Below are 13,296 nucleotides of genomic sequence, written 5' to 3'. Positions count from 1 at the left end.
TTTCAGCCTGGGTCATGATTTCAGGGTCATGGGATCCAGCCGCACAGCCAGCTCTTTGGTCAGCATGGAGTCTGCTTAGAGTTTCTCTCTCCCTCTGCCCCTCCCCACCATTCTGTCTCTCTCTTTCTCAAATCTATAAATCTTAAAAAAATAAATAAATAAAAAGAATAGAGATAAGAGGGGAACCTGAGTGGCTCAGTTGGTTGAGTGCCCAACTCTTGATTTTTGGCTCACATCATGATCTCAGGGTCTTGGGCTCCCCTCCCTCATCTACCTCCCTACTTCCGTGTGCACTCTCTCTCTCTCAAATAAATAAATCTTTAAAAAGAAAAAAAAAGAATTAAGATGAGGGTTTCCAGTTTCCTCCAGTTTAAGCATTTATACCTTTATGCTTGTCTTATCTAAAGATGTTCCCAGATCGCCTGGATGGCTCAGTCATTTAAGCGGCTGCCTTCAGCTCAGGCCTGATCCCAGGGTTCTGGGATTAAGCCTCGAATAGGGCTTCCTGCTCAGGGGAGATTATTTCTTATTATTTCTTCCCCTCTGCCTGCCACTCTGCCTACTTGTGCTATCTCTCTGTCAAATAAATAAAATCTTTTTAAAAAATGAAGATGTTTCTATAGTATTGATATTTGTGTAACCCATGTTTATGTACCTTAAAATGCAATCATTTAAAACACTAAGAATTAAATTCATGGTAGAGCTTTGGGAGTTTTAAAAGCAACTAAAGTGTTCTCAGATGTGTCAGCCAGCTTCATTTCTAGAGATACTACTAAAGCAAAACTGAGTTTTATACCTTAGTTGCATTTTGAATTCAAAAATCCGTCTGCACAAGGGCACTACTCTAAGAAACTGTATCCTTGTTGACTCTGCACAATAGCTTCATTTTATTACCTGTATTTTACCCATAAGGAAACTTAGGTCACCTAAAATTCACTCAGGTAAGAAGTAGCAGAGTCAGGATTCGAACCCGGGCGATCTGACTTCAGAGCCATTACCCTCTTTTTTGTTTCCCAAGCCTTTATTCTTAACTGCTACCATGTGATATATATAGAATATCGTAGGTTTCAGAAAAACTGTCTAGACTAGATGGGTTTGTGTAAATAAAAGGGTCTCTCTTGATTCTATTTTTACTTCATCCTATGAAATTGGAACTTTGGAAGATGGAAGAGAGAATAATCCCAAAATGTATCTCCATCATACTCTGATTTCCTTCCTTAAATAATCCATTTCATTTTGACTTTTTCCCTTACAGCATCAGCGAGAGCTTTCTAACTGTCAAAGGTGCTGCCCTTTTTCTGCCACGGGGAAATGGCTCATCCACACCAAGAATTAGCCACAGACGCAACAAGCATGCAGGTAAAGTTCCACATATACCATTCCTTTCTTGGTTTCTTTGCCTTTTGTTCTAAAAAGCTGACAACCTTATCTCCATTTCTCCAACAGTCTTGTAATAGTGAAAAAAAAACATTGTATTGTGCTATAATCACTTGTCTTTCGCTCTCACTATTTTTTTGGCATTTAACAGAATACATTATATATGTAGTAAGTGTTCAATAAATTTGTGTTGGAAAAATAATATGGTACAAGAATACTCTAATGAATTCTTATGTGACTTATCACTTAAGGTTTTCCAGTAGCAAATTCCCAGTTTGCTTACCGGCAGTACTTTTCACCACTAACAAACCTGAGTTTCCACATACCCAGCTCACGTAAGAAGCCTTACCATAGGGATAGGCCTTCCTGACTTTTGCCTGACCTTCCAAGAAGCCAGCTGGATCTTTGGACCAATAACACTTGGAGTAGGTTCTTACGTCCACTATTTACCTAGAAATGGTTGTCCTCTACAGGTTCATCATCCTAAAAATCTTAGGTCGTTTGTATTGATAGAACAGAAGGAATCTTAATTTTTAAAAAGCCTCAGCTGCTTAACTCAGTTATAACGTATAACTTAAGTCACTCTTCATTGTTTATACCTAACACTCTGTCTTCCCACACTTGTTCTTTTTTATTTGTTTTTTTACAGTTTTATTGAGATATAATTCACATACCATATAATTCACCTAATTTACCCATTAAAAGTTTGCACTCATCGTTGGGTTTTGTTGTTTGTTTGTTTGTTTGTTTGTTTTTCATATGTATAGAGTTGTACAACCATCACTGTAACTTTAGAACATTTTCATCACCCCACAGAAGAAACTCACTTACCCATTAGCAGTCATTTCCTATATCTTCCACCCTCCCTGCCAATCCTAAGCAACCACTAATTTATTTTCTCTGTCTATAGATTTGCCCATTCTGGGTGTTCCATATAAGTGGAATTATATAAATGATCTTTTGAGACAGGCTCCTTTTATTTAGCATAATGCTTTCAAGGGTCATTTACATTATAGTATGTGTCAGTACTTCATTCCTTTTTATGACCAAATAATATTCTAGTGTATAGATATGCCACATTTTATTTTTCCACTCACCAGTTGATAGACATCTGAGTTGTTTCCAATTTTTGGCTGTTACAAATAATGCTGCTGTGAATCTTTATGTATACGTTCTTGTGTAAACATATGTCTTCATTTCTCTTGGTTTTATACCTATGAGCCGATACTGGTTCTTACAAATGAGACTTACATTGTGTCTGTGGGTTTGAAATGTGCTAGAACAGACCTGACCAAACATGATGATTCGCCTTTTTAATTTTGCAAGTTGAAAGATTCTGCAGTAATGGAATTGGTCAGAAGCCAGCATTGAACTGGAGATGGGGGTTGGGAGAGGCAAGAAAACTATTCTTTAAGAGAAGAAAAGGGTTGGGGGAAAGGAGAGGCTTTCAGACTTGCTGACCTTTTAAACAAGTACCTGTTCGCTAACCTACTTTTCTTTCTTCCTGCCCCTTACCACTTCTTGCACATAATAGTATTTCATCTCACAGTTAACAGTTGAAGTTACATGGAGGAAGATTTTGTATGTAGATTTCAAGACGAGTATGAGAACAGGTTCCACTGGCATCTGTGATCAGGTGGCTATGTCAGTCACTTTAGACTGTTAAAGAGCTGGACCTGGGTGGGCATGAATGAAGTTTTTTGTTCTCGGATTATCATCATTTATAACAGTACGTTATCTAATTATCTTCTACTAGCCAAAGCCCCAGGTTTTCTAGCATAGAATAAGGAGTATGAGAAAATCTATAATACTTTAATACAAAAAATTCAATTTAGTTTTGGGGAATGTGTAGAAACATGTATGTATTCAAATAATGGTTGGCCACATTAAAGGACCTAACATTAGGTTCAGTGGAATATTTATTTCTTGGGACCCGCTATATTTAATGAAAGTACTCTTTCTTGAAAATCAGCCACTAATATGGAAATCATTTTAAACCACTGACATTATTCTAAGGGGAATCTAAAAATCTTCTTAGGTTAAGTGCAACTGAAGATTTACAGAAATAAGAATGGCAAAATAGTTAGCTTTTTTTAAAGTTGGAGGTAATTCTAAACCCGTTCATCACACTTTTCAGGATTCCCTCCTTGCTGCTTTAGTGGGCCTGAAAGCACAGCCCGACACATCTCACCATTGCTTTCATCAATATCCACGATAGTACAAAACTGATACTGGTTTCAAGTGTATCTTGCACTGGACAAACATAAAGCAAATTTTAATGTAGTATAGGCTAAAAGTGAATGTATAGAGATGCAGTCTACCATTCTGTTTTTCCACTTAAAGTTAATTATTATATATAAGACACTTAATTTCTGTGTCTAATTATAGTTGTTCAGTGACCCAGAACTTTCTTTTATACTGGTTAGTAACGCAGAAGGAATCCTCTCTATTAGCATTACAATGCAGAATAATTATTTTTTGTTTCATAAATTTCACCAGGTGATCTCCAACAGCATCTCCAAGCAATGTTCATATTACTCCGCCCAGAAGATAACATCAGGCTGGTAAGTTAGTGTTATCATTGTAAGTCTTACTCAAAAGACTGTCTAAGATGGCAAACATTAAGCAGTCATTATTATGTCGCAACAGAGTGCTGGGAGCTATGTGGTACAAAAAAGGATTACATGTCCGCACCATCCAAGAGCTTAGAATGTCACTGGGAATATAAACTAATGTGAAATTATGTGAAATAATTTGATGATTCAAGGCTGTTGATAAGCACCAGTTTGTAGGTTACTGACTATAACAACAACTGAAGTTCAGAAGAAAGAATACTCGAAGACTTGCCCTAGTTAGAAAGGTTTTCTGTATACAGTAGAGCTTGAGCTGGGTCTTAAAAGATGATGAATTTAGATTGGCAGAAAGAAGGAAGTCCGTCCTTCTACATGAGGGCCTGACTGAGGCAAAAACACATGTAAAGTTGGACAAGGAGAGAGTAAAAGGGCCAGGGATTTGTGCGGGTCTCAGAGAAAGGATACCTGGGCTTAGGCTTTTGCTACTCATGTGATGTTGGTTGCTTAGTTTGTCTGAGCCTGCTTTCTCATCTCCTCTCTACGTCTCACAGTTGAGAGGATCAACTGAACCTGAAAGCATATTGAAGAGTATAAAATGTTGCCCAAATCTGGGGTTTATTGTTACTATAAGGAAGATAAGATACCAGAAAACAGGGCATTTAAATAGGGATTTAATGCTCCAAACTAGAGGACTCAAAATGGCAGATATATTTTATTTGGACCACAGCGGTATTGTTTTTCACTCCAAGCCAGAATGTAAAGTTGAATGATTTCACATAAAAATCCATACTTGGAGCTTGTCTTCAAAAATCTAAAACTCCGGCAATACTGGGACCTTATGCTCGCCTGATAAAACTTGCTAGATCCAAAGGGGCAGGCATGGGTATGGCCTGGGTTCTTAACTTACCATAATCTGCATATATTCTATTGTCTCCTAGCCTCTAAAGCCAAGTGTCTCCATTTGTCATCATTTTTTCACTGTTAATTTTCTTATAGTAGAACATTTAATTAAAATAGGAAAACAAAGATGGTATGAGTATGTTTCTTTATGAAAAGTGAAGAGCATTTCTACCCATTTAATAGTCATATGGCCTACTATACTCATTTATATTCCCTATCTGACCCTCTATATTATTAATAGTTGGAGGTAGTACCTCTACCTGTTCAGTAAGCAGTAGTGTGAAACATTACAAGGTTTGGAGCAATGAATTATGTGGAATAGCTACAGTATTTAAGAGAGGGGCACCTGGCTTGCTCAGTCAGTAGAGTAGAGTATCTCTGCATTGTGAGTTTGAGGCCCACATTGGGTATAGAGATTACTAAAAAAGAAAGAAAGAAAAGAAAAAAAAAAGAGCAAGAGATTCTTCAGAAGCTAATACAGAATAGTGGGGAGGAAGAAACCACCTTAAGTCATGGAGATCTGCTAGGTAGTTATTGCAGTCATCTAACCATGTGGTGATCGGCTCTTCTAGGTTGGGGTGGTAATTTGGAAACTGGGTTTCTGTCGGCATGTTAAATTCAAATGGTTGATCTCTATGCTCTGGACAGGAAGAGAAATAATAACTAGAATACAAGAATGACTGTAAAAAATTGATCAGGTCTCTGAATTCTGTGGTAATTAACTGATTTTTCATTCACTTAATCATTCTGGGTTCAAATTCTGTCATTTTTTTCCTCTCAAATGCTGCCTCTATCATCATCTTAAAATGGCCACAAATTTTTGTTGAGTGAGAAACAGCCTTTGAAATTTAAAGAACATGAAATAAGAAATCCTTACATAATTATTTTATATCCTAATTTGAGAATCACATCATACATTTATGTAAATCTTGTCTATACTTTTATATATGTCTATCTTAAACACTTCTTTGTAAGTGAACAAAGGTGGTGTACAGTTCTTAAAGCATTCACATTCTCACGCAGGGATACTCAAACCTTAGAGTACATCAGAATCACCTGCAGAGCTTTGTTGAACTCCCCCCACCCTTTGCTGGATTCCACCCACAGTGTTTGATTTGGGGAGGGGGAGGTAGTAATTATTTGCATTTTTAACAAGTTTTCCATCCATGTTGATGCTGCTGATCCAGGAGTCGTGCTTTGAGAACCCCTGCTCTAAAACCCATAGTAATGGTCACTTGCGCACACTTGATGTCCGTCAGATCCATGTATATAGTTTCCCCAAAATTGTGTGGTTTTGTAGAGTTCAAGTCAAGGTCTGTCATCACTTTATCTTTTTCTCCTTGATAACCTTCTGGAATTTAGATTGCACTTCTAAACATTAAAATAATTTTAACCACAGGAGAGCATTAAAGAAGCAGTTCAGGAAGGCAGAGTTGGCAATTAACTTTTTTTCTTGCCCTGCTAAAATATGCAACTTCAACTGCTTTACATTTATAAAATATAAATTCAGAAAATGTAACTGATGCCTCTGAATTAATTCAGTTTAAATGACAAGCCATTTTACAGTTGTTTTGAATTGTTACAAACACATAGTCATTATGTTTCAGATTATTGAGTGAGTCATCTTCAAGAAAATGAGTGAATACATTGTGTGACTTTGGACAAATTAGCACTTTTCTAACTGAAAGGAGCATTTGTAGACTCAAAGCAAGGCCTTTTGTTTTGAGTTAAATTTGGAATGCTGAAATTCTCATCCTGGGGCCTGTACATAAGGTTAAAAGTTTGATAGTCAACTGAAAGTCCTGCCCTTATTTTTTTAATAACCCAACAACAGATAGTGGCACCAAATCCCACATTTTGCTTTAGCATTGAAAATAAGACTAAACCATTTTTTCCTCTAGGGAAGCTTTGCATTCCAAATACACGCATTAATACTTAATACAAGCATTAAGTTCAGTACTTAGGAAAACCGTAGCTGGCAAAATGAAGACCATGGTTTTTTAGTTATTCTTGCACATTACCAAAGACCTATTTAATAAAAAAAAAAAAAAAAGACTGGGATATAAAAAAAAACTTTCCTAACATTTGAAGTAACTTTTATATTCCTAATTAGCTGAAAAGATACAAGGAGATGTTTTTTGAGTACTTTGCAGGAGAGTTTAAGAAAATAAGGGCTTTTTTGGCTTTGTTTTTTTATGGTACATTGATGTTTTCCCAAAGTGAAAATGAGTATTTTTTTCTAAATATAACATTTTTTAAAATCCTACAATACAGGAAGGTGTAAGGAAGAAAGTAAAAATCACTTTATATCCTATATTCGAGAAAATCATTCTTAGCAATTTGGATAAGCATCCTTCCAGTCTTTCCTGTGTGCATGTGTATGTGCGTGTGTGTGTATAAGTGTATGTCAGATATTCTGACCTCTGCTCTTACTGAAGTGGATCAGTGATTAAAATAGCCAAATTTGAATATCAGAAGACCTACTAGTCTCCCTGATTGATCTCTGTATTTCTGAGAAGCAAAAGTATAAAATTATTTAAAACAAGACTTGGGGAGCCTTGGGTGGCTCACTGTTTAAGCAGCTGACTCTTTATTTCGGCTAGGGTTGTGATCTCCACTCAGTGTGGAGTCTGCTTGTCCTTTTCCCTCTGCTTCTCCCCCAACTCATGCTCTCTCTCAAATAAATAAATAAAATCCTTAAAACAATAAGACCTATGTCTGGGGGGTGAGGAGGGGTGTTTGTGTGTTTTCAAAAAGTGGATAACTGAGGACTTGCCTGTGGATGAATGAAATTGGAAGAAATGTGTGCATATGAAAGGCTAATCAGTTTTGAACAATGATGAAAAGGTTTTACTACTGACCTTTATAACTATGAAGGTTTCTACTGAGCTCAGAATTGAGTGAAGAAAAGAGTATATGTCAGCACCTTTTTTTTTTAAACAAGAATGAGATAAAATATAAATGCTGACTTATAACCAGCTTTCTTCACACTTTATTTTGAATATCTTTCCATGTCAACAAGTAAATCTGTTTTTAATGGTTATGCAGAATATAATCCAGAGATTTTTTAAATTTAAGAATATCATAGAGATAAACCAAAAAAAAAATAATAATAATAGAATCCTGAGACTCCCTCAAGCTCTATTGCTTTTGAAAACAGTGTTCTTTAGTTTATTAGTGTCACATCTGAAGTCTGTTTTAATTTTAGATAATGACTTTGCTTTGTTCTTTTGGCTAGAATTTAATATTTACATATTTTTGAAACCTTTCTCTCTGATGGATGGGGTGAGCTGCCTGTCTAGACATTGGGACTTTGTAATGTGGCTTCCTTAAGGATAAACATTGCATGCAGTAGCATGATGTAAGACTTGGTGAAAAGAAATTAAAGGCAAAGGTGCAGTGTAAGCTTAAGGAGTAGGATTTCTTGATGTTGGATGATGCTGAGGACAGAAGTTATTTTATCAGGCGGTGCTTGTGGACTACTTGTAATCAGATTATAAGCATCTAAATTAGTTACTGAGAAAAGCTTTGTGTGTTTTTTGTTTTAAGATTTTATTTATTTATTTGACAGAGATCACAAGTAGGCAGAGAGGCAGGCAGGGGTAGGGTAGGGAGCAGGCTCCCCACTGAGCAGAGAGCCTGATGCGGGGCTCAATCCCAGGACCCTGGGATCATGACCTGTGGTGAAGGCAGAGGCTTTAACCCACTGAGGCACCCAGGTGCCCCTGGTAGAAGTTTTAACATCATTCTTTAGTAGATGAGCTTTGCAAACAGGTTGGGTTCTTACCAGAAATAAAGCAGAGGCATCTGACTTCTCAGACCTCTCAGTCCTTAGATTGCTGAGTGGAGTCTACCTGACACTTGTAATAGGATCCAAATTTAAGCATTCGAAATTGGAATAATTTTCTCAGTTGCTATTGTTGCGAAGCTTCAAAATTCAAAATATTATTTTGGCTGGATAAGTAGAATAAACTTCATTGGTATCCTTTTCAGTGAGAACTGGAGTTAGTCAGAGACACCTGAATTATCTTATTTCAGTCATCTATTCCAAATTCTCCAAAATTTGGAGACTGAGGAAACACTGGAACTGCTGCCAATTCTAATATTAGGGTATTATGTACAAACTGCCATTTTAAATTACATTTATCTGATTAACTTCATGAATTAAATTAGATTATTAGATCTTATCAGTCTTCTTCCTAGCGGAGGAATATGAGATAAACCTCTAACCCAGGTGGGTGCTAGGTTTTTCTTTATGTTATGGCTCTTAAAATTTTAATTTCATAACCTTGAATCTTGAAGCCTTAAAGAAAATTTGAAACCTCAGGCCCATCCTCAGCGTTGCTGAATTTGTTTATTCGTTTATTCGTTCTTCCTTCCTTCCCTCCCCTCTTTCTTTTAAAGATTTTTTTTTTTTTTTTTTTTTTTTTTTTTTTTTGAGAGAGAGAGCGCACATGAGCAGGGGAGGTGCAGAGCACTCCCTGCTGAGTAGGAAGCCCCATGCAGGACTTGATCCCGGGAGTCCAGGATGCTGGCCTAAGTGGAAGGCTAATCGACTGAGCCACCCAGGTGCCCCTGCAGAGTTTTTTCTATAAGAAATTTCATCTCGGGGCGCCTGGGTGGCTCAGTGGTTTAAAGCCTCTGCCTTCGGCTCAGGTCATGATTCCAGGGTCCTGGGATCGAGCCCTACGTTGGGCTCTCTGCTTAGCAGGGAACCTGCTTCCACCTCTCTCTCTGCCTACTTGTGATCTCTGTCTGTCAAATAAAATAAAATAGAATCTTTAAAAACAAAAGAAACTTCATCTCAACCTTCTTTAGGATATAGGTGTTGAGGATTACTGTCATAACTTTTGACCCCCTGATTAAAGCTCCACTTCCTTTTAGTAAGGATTAATTGAGGCACCTAGCTGACTCCATTGGTAAAGCATGAAACCCTTTATCTCAGGGTTGGAAATTGAAGCCCTACTCTGGATGTAAAGACTACTTCAAAATAAGATCCTAGGGGCGCCTGGGTGGCTCAGTGGGTTAAAGCCTCTGCTTTCGGCTCAGGTCATGATCCCAGAGTCCTGGGATCGAGCCCCACATCGGGCTCTCTGCTCAGCAGGGAGCCTGCTTCCTCCTCTCTCTCTGCCTGCCTCTCTGCCTACTTGTGATCTCTGTCTGTCAAATAAATAAATAAAATCTTAAAAAAAAAAAATAAGATCGTAAAAAGAAAGAAAAAAGGAATTAGCAATTACCAAGTTTACTCTCTAGAGGTCCATGATCAAGTCCCAGGGCCTCTACGTGCCTTGCTTCAATATAAGAAGCTTGGAATTTAAGAAATCCAAGGTGCACTTATTACTCAGTCCTAAATCAGTGTAAATGACTGGGGCCTTTCCCATTAGGTTTGGGGTCTGAAATTATGATGATATTAATAAGCAAAGGAAGATACAATGTTTGACATGCTCTTGATATTATGAGTAAATAAACACCTCACTTTTTAAAAAGAGACAACTAGTGTTTACCCTGAATATCCCAAAGAAATGCTTGCTGCCCACCTGCTAACTTAGCCTAATAACTTGTATGATGGGTAATATATGTGGAGGTTATTTCTTTTTTCCTGTTATCAGTTTTAGCTTAGCCAACCAGTTGCCACTATTTGGTGTAGAAGCTGTATATAAATTATCAGGAGCAGAGTTCAGCTGTTCCAATTCCATTGTATTTGAGCCTTGACAGAGAATAAAAGAGCCTCTAACATATTCAGGAAACTGAACAGTTAGCTCAGAGCTTGTTGAGGCAAGCCCAAGTTTAGATATGTAATAATATCTGAGATTTGATTATAAAAAAATTCTAGTTCAGTATGTGCTATGGTGAGTGCTGTGAAATGTGTAAGCCTGTTGATTCACAGACCTGTAGCCCTGGGGCAAATAATACATTATATGTTAATAAAAATAATTTTTAATAATTCTAGTTCACTTGCACTGGGTTTCTGATTAATATTTTATTTTTTTTAAGATTTTATTTATTTATTTGACAGACAGAGATCACAAGTAGGCTGAGAGGCAGGCAGAGAGAGAGAGGAGGAAGCAGGCTCCCTGCTGAGCAGAGAGCCCGATGTGGGGCTCGATCCCAAGACCCTGAGATCATGACTTGAGCCGAAGGCAGAGGCTTTAACCCACTGAGCCACCCAGGCACGCCTGATTAATATTTTAATTTAATTCCTAGAATCAGAGAGTCCATGCTCTCTTCCATTCCTCCTTATGTGCATTTACTGCTATCCATAGCTGTATCCATAATGTTCATTTAGCCCATCCCACTAGGGTTAGACCTTCATCCATTGAATATTAGTTTTTCTTAGAGTCTCACAAATGAATTTGGTTTGAAATGCTCCATTACTTTATGGAACATAAAGTTAGTAATACAGCTCTCTATGTATGTACTTGAAATCAGAATGGTCAGCATTACATTCTTGTTTTATCAGCTTCTATTAGAAACAAGCTTTAATGTAGCCAATTGTACTTTTTGTGCTTCCCTAGCTTTTCCTAGGAGTATCAGAATAGAAACAAAAAGATAGCCACAACAGTCTCACCTCTGCCTTGCTAAATGGCTCACTTAAGCTGTGTGACTGCGTCTCTTTTTCTCTTCGCCTGGCTACTTTGGGATTAGTGACAGAATTGAGGGAGAGGAGACTCTGAGAAGCACTGAAAGAATACCAATTAGAAATTGCTGTCAGGGGGCACCTGGGTGGCTCAGATCTCAATCTTCTGCCTTTGGCTCGAGTTGTGATCCCGGGGTTTTGGGATCGAGCCCCACATCAGGCTCCTTGCTCAGCAGGAAGCCTGTTTCTCCCTCTCCCACTTCCCCTACTTGTGCTCTCTCTCTTGCTGTGTCTTTCTCTGTCAAATTCATAAATCTTTAAAAAAAAAAAATGCCCTGGTAGTTGCTATTATTATAAATTATGCTAGTAGCCAATATTTGTTGAACTTTTACTATATGACAAGCACTGTGCTATGTAAACATACACTATTTCATATGATTCTTATAACCCAGTGGGATAGGTATTATTGTATCTCCCTCTAATTAATTTAGTAACTTACTGAAGGCTTCATGGTTAATACATGAGATGGAATTAGAATTTAAGTCTTCCTGAGCATGCTTTAAGACGCTGATGTAAAAAGAGGTCGAATGATCTAAAGCTGACCTTCTACATTTCCTAATACATCTGTTGTCTTTTAACTTCCAGGCTGTAAGACTAGAAAGTACTTACCAGAACAGAACACGCTATATGGTAGTGGTTTCAACCAATGGTAGACAAGACACTGAAGAAAGCATCGTCCTGGGAATGGATTTCTCTTCTAATGACAGGTATGGTACCACGAAAGGAAGGATGAGAAAACTCCTTTTTAAATAACTATTCCAGTTGCCTTTTGAATTACTACAAAAACATGTTATGCTATTCTACTCTTAAAGTTCAATGCCTAAAACCAGGGAGCACAAGTAAGATACAAGACTGTATCTTAGTCATACAGTCTTGAAAGATGAAAATGATCAATGAATGTCTTTGGTTCCTAATTTATCACTATTCCTTACCTTCCTCTCATCCTTAGATGGTAATGAATATAAATGATTTAAATTGTTTAAATATAAATGATTTAAACTTATATCTCCAGAAATAAAAAGCTGCCTTATCTTTGTAGTTAACTTTATTTTAAGCAGTAATAATTCACTTTGCTGATTCTAGGGCACGTACCCTTTGTGATAGTGTATCAGTAGATTTTGGGTTCAAAGAGAGCCCACTTTAGCTCTAATCTCTTGCATTTATTCATGGCCTTACACCTTGGCTTTTACCAAATGTTTTGCTTCCTTTTTCCTTCTTCTGAGTTAAAAGGGCGGGGTGGGAGGGAATTGATTTTTTTAACTCAGAACAGAACCTTTTATACTCCTGCACCTTTGGCTTTAGCAGCACTTTGCATCCTATAATTAAGGGTATCATACCACACTCAGAACCTGGCTCTTTTGTGTGCCTAAAGTTTATTGCTCTCCTTTTTTATTTTCCCACTTCTTCTGGAGAAACCTTGGGCAGACTGTGGAATGTGGCTAAGCAGATCTTTGCATTCTAAATAATAAGCCGCAGGAAATCCTGCCAGATGTCTCAAAGCATTTGACTTCCTGATTTGAAACTAGAATGGAACTGTGGAGTAGTAGCTAGCAGTGTGACCCAGGCCTGGGAGAATTTAACCACAAAGAAGAGACTAGGACTGATTCTAATTGTCATGATGTTGGGAGGAAAAGAATCACACTGTCATTAGGTTTCCCAAACAAGTGTTTACCTAAGCTTGTATAGTCAACCTGAAAATTATTTGTGGTTTCACAAGGATCACAAGGCCAGAGTTGTTACCTTGTATAACTCTTGCAGCCTTTAATTGTATGCTCTGAAATTGCATAGGCTTGTAAACCATATTTAGGT

General features: G+C 37.5%; 1 protein-coding gene and 2 non-coding genes across 5 annotated transcripts in view; all 3 read left to right on the top strand.

Moving 5' to 3' along the window:
- SSH2 (slingshot protein phosphatase 2) overlaps nucleotides 1-13,296 on the top strand; it is a 251,232-nt gene that overhangs the window by 188,783 nt on the left and 49,153 nt on the right. For all 3 annotated transcript variants that reach the window (XM_059380665.1, XM_059380663.1, XM_059380664.1), the window contains 3 exons: nucleotides 1,256-1,359; nucleotides 3,877-3,941; nucleotides 12,073-12,194. In XM_059380665.1, the coding sequence (XP_059236648.1) occupies nucleotides 1,256-1,359; nucleotides 3,877-3,941; nucleotides 12,073-12,194 (291 nt within the window). The remainder of the gene's footprint in view (nucleotides 1-1,255; nucleotides 1,360-3,876; nucleotides 3,942-12,072; nucleotides 12,195-13,296) is intronic.
- LOC132004627 (small nucleolar RNA U2-19) lies at nucleotides 7,291-7,367 on the top strand. The gene has a single exon (XR_009400581.1). It is a non-coding gene; the product is annotated as a small nucleolar RNA U2-19 (small nucleolar RNA).
- On the top strand, nucleotides 7,682-7,743 carry LOC132004626 (small nucleolar RNA U2-30). The gene has a single exon (XR_009400580.1). It is a non-coding gene; the product is annotated as a small nucleolar RNA U2-30 (small nucleolar RNA).

The sequence above is a fragment of the Mustela nigripes genome, chromosome 16, assembly GCF_022355385.1.
Source record: "Mustela nigripes isolate SB6536 chromosome 16, MUSNIG.SB6536, whole genome shotgun sequence".
Classification (NCBI taxonomy): Eukaryota; Metazoa; Chordata; class Mammalia; order Carnivora; family Mustelidae; genus Mustela; species Mustela nigripes.
Note: the sequence above shows the minus strand (reverse complement) of the source record. Positions and strands in the feature narration are given on the sequence as shown.